The 12,721-nt window shown below is 41.2% G+C and overlaps 1 protein-coding gene across 1 annotated transcript in view; it reads left to right on the top strand.

Moving 5' to 3' along the window:
- The first annotated feature begins 3,568 nt into the window (after positions 1 to 3,568).
- LOC139140600 (G-protein coupled receptor 54-like) overlaps positions 3,569 to 12,721 on the top strand; it is a 47,831-nt gene continuing 38,678 nt past the window's right edge. The window contains exons 1-3 of the mRNA XM_070709946.1: positions 3,569 to 3,641; positions 4,209 to 5,400; positions 10,355 to 10,490. Coding sequence (XP_070566047.1) covers positions 4,897 to 5,400; positions 10,355 to 10,490 — 640 coding nt within the window. The 5' untranslated portion in view covers positions 3,569 to 3,641; positions 4,209 to 4,896. The remainder of the gene's footprint in view (positions 3,642 to 4,208; positions 5,401 to 10,354; positions 10,491 to 12,721) is intronic.

The raw sequence follows: 12,721 nt of genomic DNA on the forward strand, positions 1-12,721 counted from the left end.
GACAATTTTTTAGGAAATTCAAGCGTTTGTGGTGGGGAATCAATGACTGTTGGTGATTTGAACCGGCCGTCAATCAAAAGCTTGCATAAACTCTGTTTGCAGGATTAGCAAAATGTGACAAAAGGTTGAGATCAGTTTATGTACTCAATGTTATAGAAATCAAACATCGTACTGGCCAAGCATTTGACTGGGAGGAGAACTCCACTAATGCGAGAACCTGGGATTGAAAAGTGCGGCTTTAAGAGGGTCATGGGTAATACATAATGTATATTTATTGTAGTGGGCCGCCGAACGCGGCCTGCGGTAAAGAGGGTCGATCATGGCCGTGGCATAAAGTGAACTTTATTGTTAGTATTATGTTTTTGAAAATGTGGTGACCCCCCCTTTCCTACCAGTGAAAAAGCGATGACCCCCCCTTTGCGGATTCCAATATTAAGATGACCCCCCCCCCTGGATTTTGCCGCCCCCCCCCGGCCGTAAAAACTGAACGGTCCCTTACCCGGCTGCACTGTGGCCGGTCTTCGTCCATTTCCGCGTCAGCCTGGCGTCAGATAACGTAGGCAACACGTACGTACATAGAGATTCCCACTGTAGGCCTAATCTGTTTGATGCATTCTGGGATTGAATACGCATGCGCATATCAAAGTTCACCGAGGTCATCCAATCTGCGATTGCGCAAACGACCCTCCAAATTTAGAGTGGTAACGAACTGTTAAGGTAGAATGCGCCTCGGAGACACATATTTGGACTCTTAAACTTTTCCAATTCTTTTCTGGTCTACCACTTGTGGGGGCTCATTTAAAGCTCTTGGTGTAAGAAAACTTTTCACCGTCTTTATTTTCCCCCATAGAGTTAACACAGAGATGGCGGCCATTTTGAATTTCAAATATAGGAATCCCAGGTAATTTGTCTCTCTGGTACCAATTTTTGCACGGTGACCCCTGATTTTTAATTTTGATTCGGTAAGAGAATAGTCGAAAGCTTCATTGAGGAAAGTTTGAGCACAAGTTTAATCATTTCACTTTCGAAGTGCATACTATACCTTAATGACAAACTGTTCACGGAAATAAGACTGAGATAAAGCATCTATCAGTTGATCGTCATACCGGAAGCATGCTTCCGAAAACCTGTGACCTTCATGAGATTATAACGTCATCAAAGCAATGTCAAAGTCTCCACTCTGACATTAAGCCGGAAATCTGACAAAACTCTGACCAAAGAAAAACATAAAACGTGGAACTATACGGTTTGACGGTAATGAGAAACAAACAATTATAATTTCCGGTGTGGAATAAGATTAAAAAACTAACTGCACCATGATTGCAAAAAACACGCACTGCATGAACTGTCCCACAAAGTGTCTTTGAAATTCATTCGTTTAAATTGTCAATATTGCGAACAAATCTGATACATTACTTCCAGTGTACTTTCCTTTCTTTTTTAGTAAATCGTCCCTAAGCGAGAGAGCATCACTTCGGTTGCCGCCACGCATTAAGGTTCATCACCTGGAGTGTTTTACACACTATCAACAGCACACATGATACCAGTGTCGGCTGATACACGAGTCTTTCGTATTCTGTTGAAGAGGTGTTGTTTGTTTGTTTGTTTGTTTGTTTGTTTTTTTATCAGTCTTGCATTGTAAAGTCCATTCATGATGTCTTGTGCATGGGTTCTGCGTCTGGTCCGGCAAAGATATCACATTGAGAAGATAGGAGAGATTTGTAATGGTTGTGCTACACGCTGTGATAGCTTTTAGGACGATTTATTTCCATTTCATTTTCTGCCTCAAGTCTCGGTGGATTCCCGGCGTCATTTTCAGACATTTTCAAATGTGCCGGGAGTTTAGCACAATTTTCTAAACACCGCTCGTCATACCAACTATATGGCTGCCATACTCAATCCAAGATCTGAACTTGAAAATCCTTTTACACACAGGGCGCATGACAGGTCTACGTCCAATGATGTGCTGTACGTGTTGATGGAAAACGTTTGTTACAAGATATTCATATGGAAATCACCATTTACGTCACTAGTCTATAAGCTTCTACGCACAAATAAATATTTCATTGGCGATTTTTTCAATTGTCGTATTTAATAGTTCATGACAGTCAACAAACTCTTTTCATGTAAAAGTAATTGTGTTCTTAGAGAGAAATTTATGTTCATTTTATCTGATGATTGAAATATATCGTTGTTTGCATTGTCTTTAATGTGGGAACCTTAAGGTAGTATGTGCCTCGAAAGTGAAAGACTTAAACTTTTGCTCAAACTTTCCTTAAGGAATCTTTCACACAGTCTCTTTCAAAATCAAAAAATAAAAATCGAATGTCACGGTGCAAATTTTGAAACTAAAGAAACAAAAAAACCGAGATTTACCAATATTTAAAATTCAAAATGGCCGCCATGCCTGTTTAACTGTATGGAGAAAATAACAATTTAGAATTTCGGAAAACTAAGCCAGTGAAAAGTTTTCTTACACCACAAGTTTAAATGAACCCCCACAAGTGGTATATCAGAAGAGAATTGTAAAAGTTTGAGAGTCCGAATTTCTGTCCATGAGGTGCGTTCTATCTTAAACCCCATCAAGTCCAAATTTGAATATTTACCTCCGTGTCATTCCGTGTGTGAAACACAGTATCTTGTTCTACTCCGAATATCGTATAAAAAACGCAACAATGCAGCCTATATGTGTGTCAAGTCCACAAATATTGCTGACAAGTTTAGGCTGAACCGGACTGTTTTAAAATCCTGTCGTTTATTGTAGACAATGGATTATGTTGGCAAGATTAATAATGTGCAGTTCAACATCCTATCGAGAGAAAGATCATGCTATGCATACGTTCTTTCATGAAACTAAAAAATGATGACAATACTATCAAAAGACTATAGTTATTATCACTTTAATATTAAAATGTTATGTTTGTTTCGTTGACGTCGTCATCATTGCTTGCATGACATTTCATCAATCTGGACTGTTCCTATATGTTCCCGGTGTGCCGTCGGTCCTTGCTGTCACAAATAATACGAATCCTGCGCATGTAGTACATGAACGAGAAAATAAAAACATGCTTCTGTCAGCTGCTCATCAACACATTTTCTGCCTTTACGTGCCTGTATCAGTTAACGAATTTGTCACACATTTAAGTTAAAATTTTATCGACATAGCCCACGCTATTTTACTTTTCCCAGGTTTTTTCATGTCTAATTGTCTTTATACAAGTTTATGCCTCAACGTTCCTCCGATACGGTAGTACTCGTAAAATTAACACGCTTATCTGACATGCCCTCAACGCTGATCTAAGTATTCACTAGAACTGTTTCTGCCTAAGCCGCGTCACATACGGACACATATCCCCTGTGCTTGCCCGGACTAACCCACGTAGGATTCATTTCACAAGGAAAGACTGGAAATTTACTAATCATCGGAAACTCAAGCCGTACTTGATCAATCTAACATCTGCCAGAGTATTTGATACATGACGTGACGTGAGGGAAGCCCCCATGTACAGAATCACTTACAGTCCTAGGCTTATTTCCCCCTGAAAGGCCCGGATGTCGATGACGTCAATGAGTGTACAAACCGCGCAGCAGTCTATATAACGTGGGTCTCATCGATTCAACTTTTATCAGCGAACCTAACCGTAAGTACGCGTACGCTTTCATCTGCCGGGTTGCCCTCAAAGTCGCTCAACAGACACGAGCAACTAAGCGAGTATATCGGCAATTCTCTGGGGGAAAAGGGTTTGCAGAAAAAAAGAGGAAATTTACGTCCGAATCACTGTTTTCTCGTGGTTTTGATTCTCCATCAACAGGCTTACTTATGCATTAACAGTTCATCCGTATCTTGTTAGCAACACTGTACTCTCCAAAGTAGACGTGGCGTCGTTTCCACGCTGCACTCGATGTAACGATTTTCATTAATCAGGAAAACGAGAAGCCAGTGTCAGCGTGAGAGATGAACACGAGACAAAGAAAGTAGCATTTTACCGCATTGTATTAGCGTCAAATGCTCGATTTTGTGAAATTTCATGGCAATGTTATTTTTAAAGTCGTATTCATAACATATTCGCAGCAGTAACTGCATTGTATATCAGGCCTTGCTGCCATCTGTGAGTTAACCAAACAATCGACGATCGCTCGATGCAAATACTTGGACACAACTGTAAGGTTTTTTTTTTTATCCTGGTTTGTTTTTCTTCCATACACAGGTTGAAACTCGTTCTGTATGAATAGCGGTGCTCCTTTCCGCCCTGAGGCCTGATGACAATTTACATCGATTTCGTACACAAAACCAGCTACCATCAATCTCGACATTAATGTGAAATACGAATATCGCTGCATTTGGGATAATAGTCAGATACAGACAGAAGTCTGTGCTCAGAAGACGGAACGCAATCGCCGACACAGCACACGACCGTCACCGCCGACGATTGTCAGCTCGGTTGACATCCGCAAACGATTCTGAACACGTTCCAAACCGAAGTTTTTGCTCTCGTCGCTATCATAATTCTGTCATATTCAGTTTGTCGCTGAGTGCATATTTGTCGCCAGGTAAAAAAAAGTTACTCGGATTTTGTCATGTACAGGTGACGGAAGAAAGAAAATACGAATGCCAGTGCGAAGATATTTTGCCTAGAACTAACCAGCGACGCTTTCCCAATAATGGTGCATATATTCAGTAATTGTTCTTCAACGTAGCTATCCTTTATCATCGAGAGAAGCATATCTCGTCTTCTATCATTTGGTTAAGCTCTCTCGCATCCTTTCCAGTTGGCACCACCAACGTTGGATTTCGATGCGCCCTAATTAGCTTTCGGTCGTCAACGTTTGCGCCTAAAGGCCGTGAGTGTAGCGTGTGACAAGTGTCCCCTGTGCACGCATACCCCGACGTCACAGATGAACATGGCAGACAGCGCCATTGGTCGAGAGGATGTGCCGCTCGCCGGGGACGGCAACTCCACCTACGAATCCAAAGTGAGTTTGTCTACCGGCTCGCCGAGTACAGGAACACCTTTTGACTCTCTCTACGATTTATTGATGGAAACCGCGAATCTCTCCATCGCCAACCTGGCGGGGGAAACCGCACTGGAAGAATCGATCGACGCCACGCAGGCAGCCAACGATACTGGTCCGAAGACGCATCCAATGTTCCCGGAAACCTGGCTTATGCCTGCGATATTTTCGTTAATTTTCCTGGTCGGCGTGACAGGCAATTTTCTGGTGATATTCGTCATCCTGAAACACAAGCGCATGAGGACGACGACAAACTTCTACATTCTGAGCCTGGCTATATCGGACTTTTCTTTTCTGCTCTTCTGCGTGCCGTTCACGGCCGCCGTGAACTCCACCCAGTGGTACTACGGTAGTTTCATGTGCAAATTCAGTTTCTACCTTATCAATGTAAGTATACTATCTTTTATCTCGTCTATGCTCTCCAGCCGGTTTTGACCTATCCGTCACGCATTCCATCACTATGTCCCTTCCACAACATCGCTATCTTGTCAGCTACGTGCCTCGAGTCCAAGCCAATCTCTCGATGCATTTGTTACGAACACGCCATGAGTGTGGGAGCACGCACGATCAAGACGCTGATCTCTGACCCGTCCCCGTACCCATGAAAAGATTGGTATAGAAGCCGCTGCACCCCTGCACTGCGCGCTTTTAAGGCGCGCTCTACGACAATATTGTCTGTCGCTGGTAATTACCATCTATGTCCAGCAACAGCAATAACGCATTTTCCGACTGCATTGCGGGGGTATAGAGCATGCCCGCTGCGTAATTAGTTTTCAATTGCTTTATTTGAAGTCAAACGCACAAACGTTTAGTTGCAATCTTTCAGTGGTAAAAAAAAATTCCAGTTGTCTCTGTATATCACACAACATATATTGATAGATGTGATGTTTCTAATAACGAGATCGCGGGTTCGCCTGAGTTAGATACTTCACGTAGCTTAATAACCTTTCAAGCATTTGTCTTCTCTTCTTGCATGCTCGTATCTTGAAAACATGTACTGTTGAGATTACAGGAGGCTAAAAGCATGCACCGGACCTTCTGCGCTGAGGTTGCTCGGTTCTCAGACGTTGCTTGAACTCTGGTGTTATCTCCAGCTCAAGTCCTCAACCGCAATTACATGCCACTGCCGACAGCTCAGCAGGACGCGTTTAATTTCCCGCTCTGTTATTTTCTTTCTCACATTCTTTGAATCTATCGAACGATCCCCAGTGCCTGGAAGGATGCACCTTTCAAAGCGAAAGCTGCCTCAGATGGACTTCAGGCGGTCTGAGATCGGAAAGCGCTCAGCCTGTGCTTAAGTCACGATTGGGGAGTGCTTGTATGGTTACTAGTTTGATTTAAATCTCACACATTTGCCCAAGCGGACGGATGTCGGCACGTTTGATATTACCAACGTCAATCAACCTTTGACTCAATTTTCAGTTCGGTTCAGTCAAACAAACGGTCGGCCGACACACTGAATCAAACGATTTCGCTAGGAGTTTAATTAACGCGCACCACTATAAGCATGCTTTTCAATTTACGGTGGAGTTAACTAACTACACCTTACAATATTGCAAGTGGATGAAAACAAACCATCAAACTTTGAAAAAAGCAACTTGACATAAATTAAACGAACAATTACGAACATGCAGGAAGTGACGATAGTATGTGAAGGAGGTCAAAAGGTCATGAGAGTGAGATAGGCGGGCGAGGGATATGAGGTTTTGAGATTGTTTCCAGTAAATAAATGTTTTGAACGACGCGTCACAGTGTAAGTAGCCATTCAAACCAACTCTGTGACGCAGGATTTCTGAAAGTTGTCAAAATGGTTTCCAAACCGGCATGTTTCCAATGAGACTTCACCGTTGCCGGGCGTCGAAAATAAGGTGTGATTTTTTCGACATGAGCAGTCGTGCCTGTACGTATAGGTACTCCGCTCGCAGACCCTGGGCCCAGTAATGATCGCTGCATATGCACTCGAATCAAATTGTAGGCCGTATTAACCTTATGCACAGGAGACAATTCCACTGCAAGGGAGTCCTATTCTACGTGTGTTGACAATTCTTTCAGCCCACCGAAACGAATTATTTTGAAAGATTCAAAGGTACAAAGAACAAAATGCCAGTGGGTAATCACTGCGCACCTGCCTGGCGCACCTGCTGGGCCATGTCATTTCTCAATTGATGTTTTTCATTCGATAGATGGATTTGATGAAATCCTTTAAGAAAGATAACCTTTTCGCGTTTTCATATTAAGTGTTATTATTATACTTATATTTTGCTGTATGCCTTGTAGATATATCTAGATTTCTCTTCGCCCATAGCATGTATCTGTCTTTATATGTGTCTCATTTTCGATGTGTTTGTCTGTCCGGGTTCTAAGTGAAATTTTCGTTCTCTTCGGCGCTGATGGGACCAAATTACAAATGTATTTCGATTATCATAGCAAAATCACGCTGCTATTTAAAATATTCAGATCCCAATTCACCGAATCGTGGAAGGACCAGGCGAAAATCTGACGTGACTTGTATGGACCTAATTGATCCGGTCTGTTTGTAACATTACACATGCATGACTTGTTGTTCAGTTGTTGCCTAGGTATATAGATAGAGCTACTGCCTATTTGAAATCACGTGTTCTGTTTAAATGTTTGAAATATGATCATACATACCTCAGAATTATGTGATCGCGTGTCTTAAACTATAAATCGTACAGTCATTATTAAAGTCTTGCCTGCACCAGTTCTTACAATCGCCGCATTCAAGGTACAACGTTAAAAACAAGAAATCTCGTTACATTATTTTAGGAGTAAAGGTAACCGTAATGTAAAGTGTGCAGTAGTTTCCGCTTGTTGAAGTACACGGCGACTTAATGCATCCCTCTTCAAAAAAATAAATTTTGCTGTTTCGATAGCATGGTTTTCAAAAATAGGGTAGGTCGGCAGGGATTTTTTCTAAAATATTTTTATTTTCAAGTGTGCATTTTTCAGGGATTCGGGGCGATCAAACACTGGCCACAGCATTTCCAGAAAAACGTATCATACATATAAAAGGAGTAAAAACATGAAAGACATCCTCGTTCAAGCAAAAATCAAATACCAGGTAATAAATGCGTGATTATATGGGTTTTTTTACTTCCATGTTTACGTAGCTCTAAAATGTTTAGGGTCGGCAGGTAAAAAATAGGGTAGGTCGGGTTATGGGAAGAGCACAATTTTTTTCTCGGCCTTACGACTCTGCGTATTCGCCTTACAATCGTCACCGCATTGCACGAAAAAATATTGACCACTTTCTATTTCTCCTGTCATCACATGGTCAACGTGCATGTGGTATTTTCAATTGCATCACGGGATTGGCGTGATATCAGATACAAACGGTGATATCTCCCGCTGATAAACAAGTCATTAAAATCCCGTTAATTGTCGTCTTTCTGAACAAAAACCGTGTAAATACCTGGCGTAAAGGACTTTGAAAATTCGTTAGCGTAATTTTGTATCTTTGTAAGATTAAGTAAGATATGACAAATGATTCGCATTTCTATAACACTCTAATGCAAGCCTAAAGTTAAAGTAAGACACTAGGAACAAGGATTCAGATTTATGGCAGCATCAATGAGCGTGTCAGGGGTAATATGTTATCGCTCTTCTCATTTGAAATTCTCAATCTGCTGGATTCTGAAACATACAGACTGGCAGAGAGACGGAGAGATAGATAGATAGATAGATACATACATACATACATACATACATACATACATACATACATACATACATACATACATACATACATACATACATACATACATACATACATACATACATACATACACAGACAGACGGATATGTTTTCGTTTATTGAGTTTTGTCAAATTACTTTCCATGCCATTGGGCTGAACGTTGAGATCAAAAATTGATGTTGAGAAACGTCACCGGAAATTTGGAAGAGGAAACCCAATGATGACACATAGAATGTAGCCTTATAACGTGTCTAGCCTGTTGCGAGCTGTCATGACAACCAGTCATGGAGCTTTTGCGAATGGTCTTATTAAAAGTTCAATGGATAGAAAACAAGACGAAGAGACATATGTCCCAATATTCCTTATTTGAAACAAGTAATCTGGAACTGAAAGTGAATACCGTTTTTGACAGCAACTCCAAATGCACTTAAGTTTGTCATAGTGGCAGTCGTGATAGTAATGTGAAATGTGCACTGATATATATTCAATAATACTCTTACACAAAGACTTTTCCTTTGCTTGCATTTAATCCGTTATAAAAGGTCATTCCACCACATTTTCAGATGAACAATGACTTCAACAAAAACCTCGGCTACGACCTCTTTGCCATCGACATGGTGATTTACGAAAGACGAAACGCATTTTGCTTCCGTGTAAAGTAATCCCCCTACGCATCGCAGAAAATAAGTCACGTCTGAAAAAAAATCTCCTTATGTAAGTCGTTGGAAGACTCACATGTATTTTTACTATCAAAAATCTTGCCCTTTTTCAGATTTATGGCATGAAACAGGTCCAAGGTAGCATACAATTGGGAGATGCATGCAACGCTAACGTTGCGGCGACTACAAGACACTGTATTGTATTGACGCCCGATCAAATCAACGCTTGATGTTGACTTCAATCAAATTTTGTAAAACAAATTCGTAGCACACTAAATAATTTATTCTCAGGAGATTGCTCCAAGAAATAAAGCAGTGACATTAAAATCGTATGATGTGTCTTAAGCTTCATTCCTCATTATCGAATTATGTTATTTTCAGAGTAAAGAGTTTTGACATTTTCTGGAGTAGCCATTATTTATTTTCCCACAAATACAAACTACTTGTGGCTATGTTTTACAAATATCTCAACACGTGCAAGACTTATAATTACCGTGAACACAACTCATGCGCGTCCTCGTAAGTTCACAACTGATATTAAAGACTCGTTTTTTATAAATGAAAGTCTTACATAAGTATGCGTAGTTTTTAGCGCCCTGACGACATGAAGGACGACCACGCGATAACGTTGCCAAGACGACCACTCAGATTTACTCCAAATGTCCACATCCTAGGGCTGTAAAACTTATCATTGAGATTTTTACACCAAGACAGCGTCAAAACTCAATTTATGGGGCTCCACTCTGTCTTGTTTAGCCAAGCAACGCTTTCCTTGGGGGTGGAGAGAGAGCGAGAGTGAGAGACAGACAGACAGACAGACAGAAGACAGAGAGGGGCAGACAGGCACTCAGTCAGAGAGACAGAGGAGAGAGGAGGAGCGTTTCCTTTCTGTTTTTTTTTACTTTGAGTGTTTCAGAACATCTCTGCACATCTGTTTATCCAATGATTGGTTGTTTCATTTTACAGGTGTCCGTTCAAGCCACCTGTATCACCCTGACGGCCATGATGGTGGATCGCTACTATGCTATCTCGCACCCGTTGAAGTCTCTTCAGAACCGAACGCCGACTGTAGCCTTGATGGTCAGCCTAGGCATATGGATCGGTAAGTCTCCCACCTTCTGCAGCCCCTCAACCTTCCAATGTGTCCTCATGACACGAGGTCAATATTTCAAAAGTATTCACCGGATTCCACGACAATACCCACCATGCCGCCGCATGGATGACATCTGCAGTAGGCATACCCAGCCGCGAAACATATTATATTTTTATTTCTGCACCATACGTTGTGTGTGACGCATCGACGGTACGACACGCGAATCACTATATTGAGATTACGTGCACTATTTCCTTTGAGAGAATACATATAAGTTGGTTTACATAAGGGCGCCCGTTAACCCAGTGGGGAACATGCAATATTGTGTCAGGTTACACTCATTGGTTAATGCACACTTTCCCTTTTGCGACGTGCTCTAAAAATTCCCGTTGCTTATGAGAGATGTCACGCTCGTTGAGGTCGACGTCGTCAGCCCTTTGCATCTCGGTAACATGATATATGTCTGCTTGGCGCTATTATTCACGCTGCGAAACTTAATTACCGTGCTAGTGGGGAAACCGTGGCCGCTTAAATTCGGGATGCGACCTGAGAAAGAAGTTCATTGCGCAGAGAAGGTGCGCATTAAAGCTGGGGAGTTGGTACAGGTATGGCGATATGTGGGCATACACGCGCGCACTGTAGCGAATTCAAGGTCGTTCTTGTGTCCGTTGACGCTTTTCTCAGATTCATTTCGACACGCACTAGAGTAAATAGACATCAAATCAGGTCCAATAATCATCATTATCAAAATGAAGCACATCGTAAATTGTAACATGTTTTGGCGTGAGCTTTGATAAAGCAAAATAAGAACGTTGCCCAATAGTGAATAAGCTTGTGTTACACCTCATCATGGTAAATGGTCGACTTGTAAGGTTGCGGCCTTTACCTTCTCGGGGTCACGCCCTTTTGAATGAAACGCGATCCAGTGAGCGGAGAAAATTACGGTGTATCCTTCTTTGGCTTGCGTTGATTGTTCCTCGCCATCGGCGTTCTGATATGCCGGGGAACTGGTCACATTAATTGCTAGAAAATGGTTCATCTATTCGCGTTCTCGGATTAAACATAGCTCACGATGCTTCCCCATTTTAAGACTTTGTGGCTTTAGATACAGGTTAGTATATGAAGCTACTAGGATTGACTGTGAACAGAGCTCTATTAGAAGTCTTGGTAGAAAACTGAATGCGTAGACTACAGACTGCTTAACAAGGCAAGTGCGATATATCTTACAGGGGTATTTTATATGTAAGCAATAAAGCACACCCAGCGATGGTATACCACGAGATTTTGACCAGTTCACGACATATATGCACGAGCGATAGCGAGTGCATATTTGAAGTGAAATGGTCAGAATCGAGTGGTATACCGTGGCTGGGTGTGATTTATTGCTATTATATCATAACAGTATTATATTGAAATTCTGGCATAGAACGTGAAAAAACGGGTTTCTGCTCAGGCTGAGAGCTCGTGCGTATACCAGCCGTGGTATATCGCCAATATACCACGGTTCTTTTCGCGTCCCAACCAATCAGATAGCTGTAATTGCGCCATCAATATACTGGTATGATATATACTCCTTTGAGAGCGCTATGCAGTTTTAGGGCCAAACCCTCATTATATGATGCTGATAAGTGATGACAAAATTGACTCTCTCCTGTTTTTATTACAGTTAAAGCATAACAATTAATTCAATTCTAAATCATCATTGTACACAATGTACTGCAAAATGTAAATTTGCACGAAATCTCTACCAAGCACATTAAAAACTGAAATTTACAATGACCGAAATCATAACGACCTAAATCACATGCACATATATTTTACTGATGGTAACATTTGTGGGAATCTTTAAAATGTCTCTGGTTGATTTTGAAAATTAAATCATAACTTGAGGCATGATTTTAAGCTACCCTGCAGTAAATCAGTGAAATACAGAAACTCATCTACAATGAATTCAAAAGTATAAATTGATACTAGAGTGTACCCACAGGGGTACTTACAGGAGCTTTACATGAATTATATAGGTTTTCCATGTATGAATTTGCGTAAAGCCGGTACGTGAGTTTTCTGTTAGACTGCGGTTTTCGAAACTCCAAATTTCTTTAATTTTTTTTTTAATTGAATGAAGGATTCTAATTTTGAACACATTCAAACTTGTAAGGCGATTTTGATATAGCTGTGTCGACTATCAGTATACTGTGAAAGAATTAAGCCTGGATCCTCATTCTCCAAGAAAAAGTAAC

Source organism: Ptychodera flava, chromosome 9 (genome assembly GCF_041260155.1).
Source record: "Ptychodera flava strain L36383 chromosome 9, AS_Pfla_20210202, whole genome shotgun sequence".
NCBI lineage: Eukaryota > Metazoa > Hemichordata > Enteropneusta > Ptychoderidae > Ptychodera > Ptychodera flava.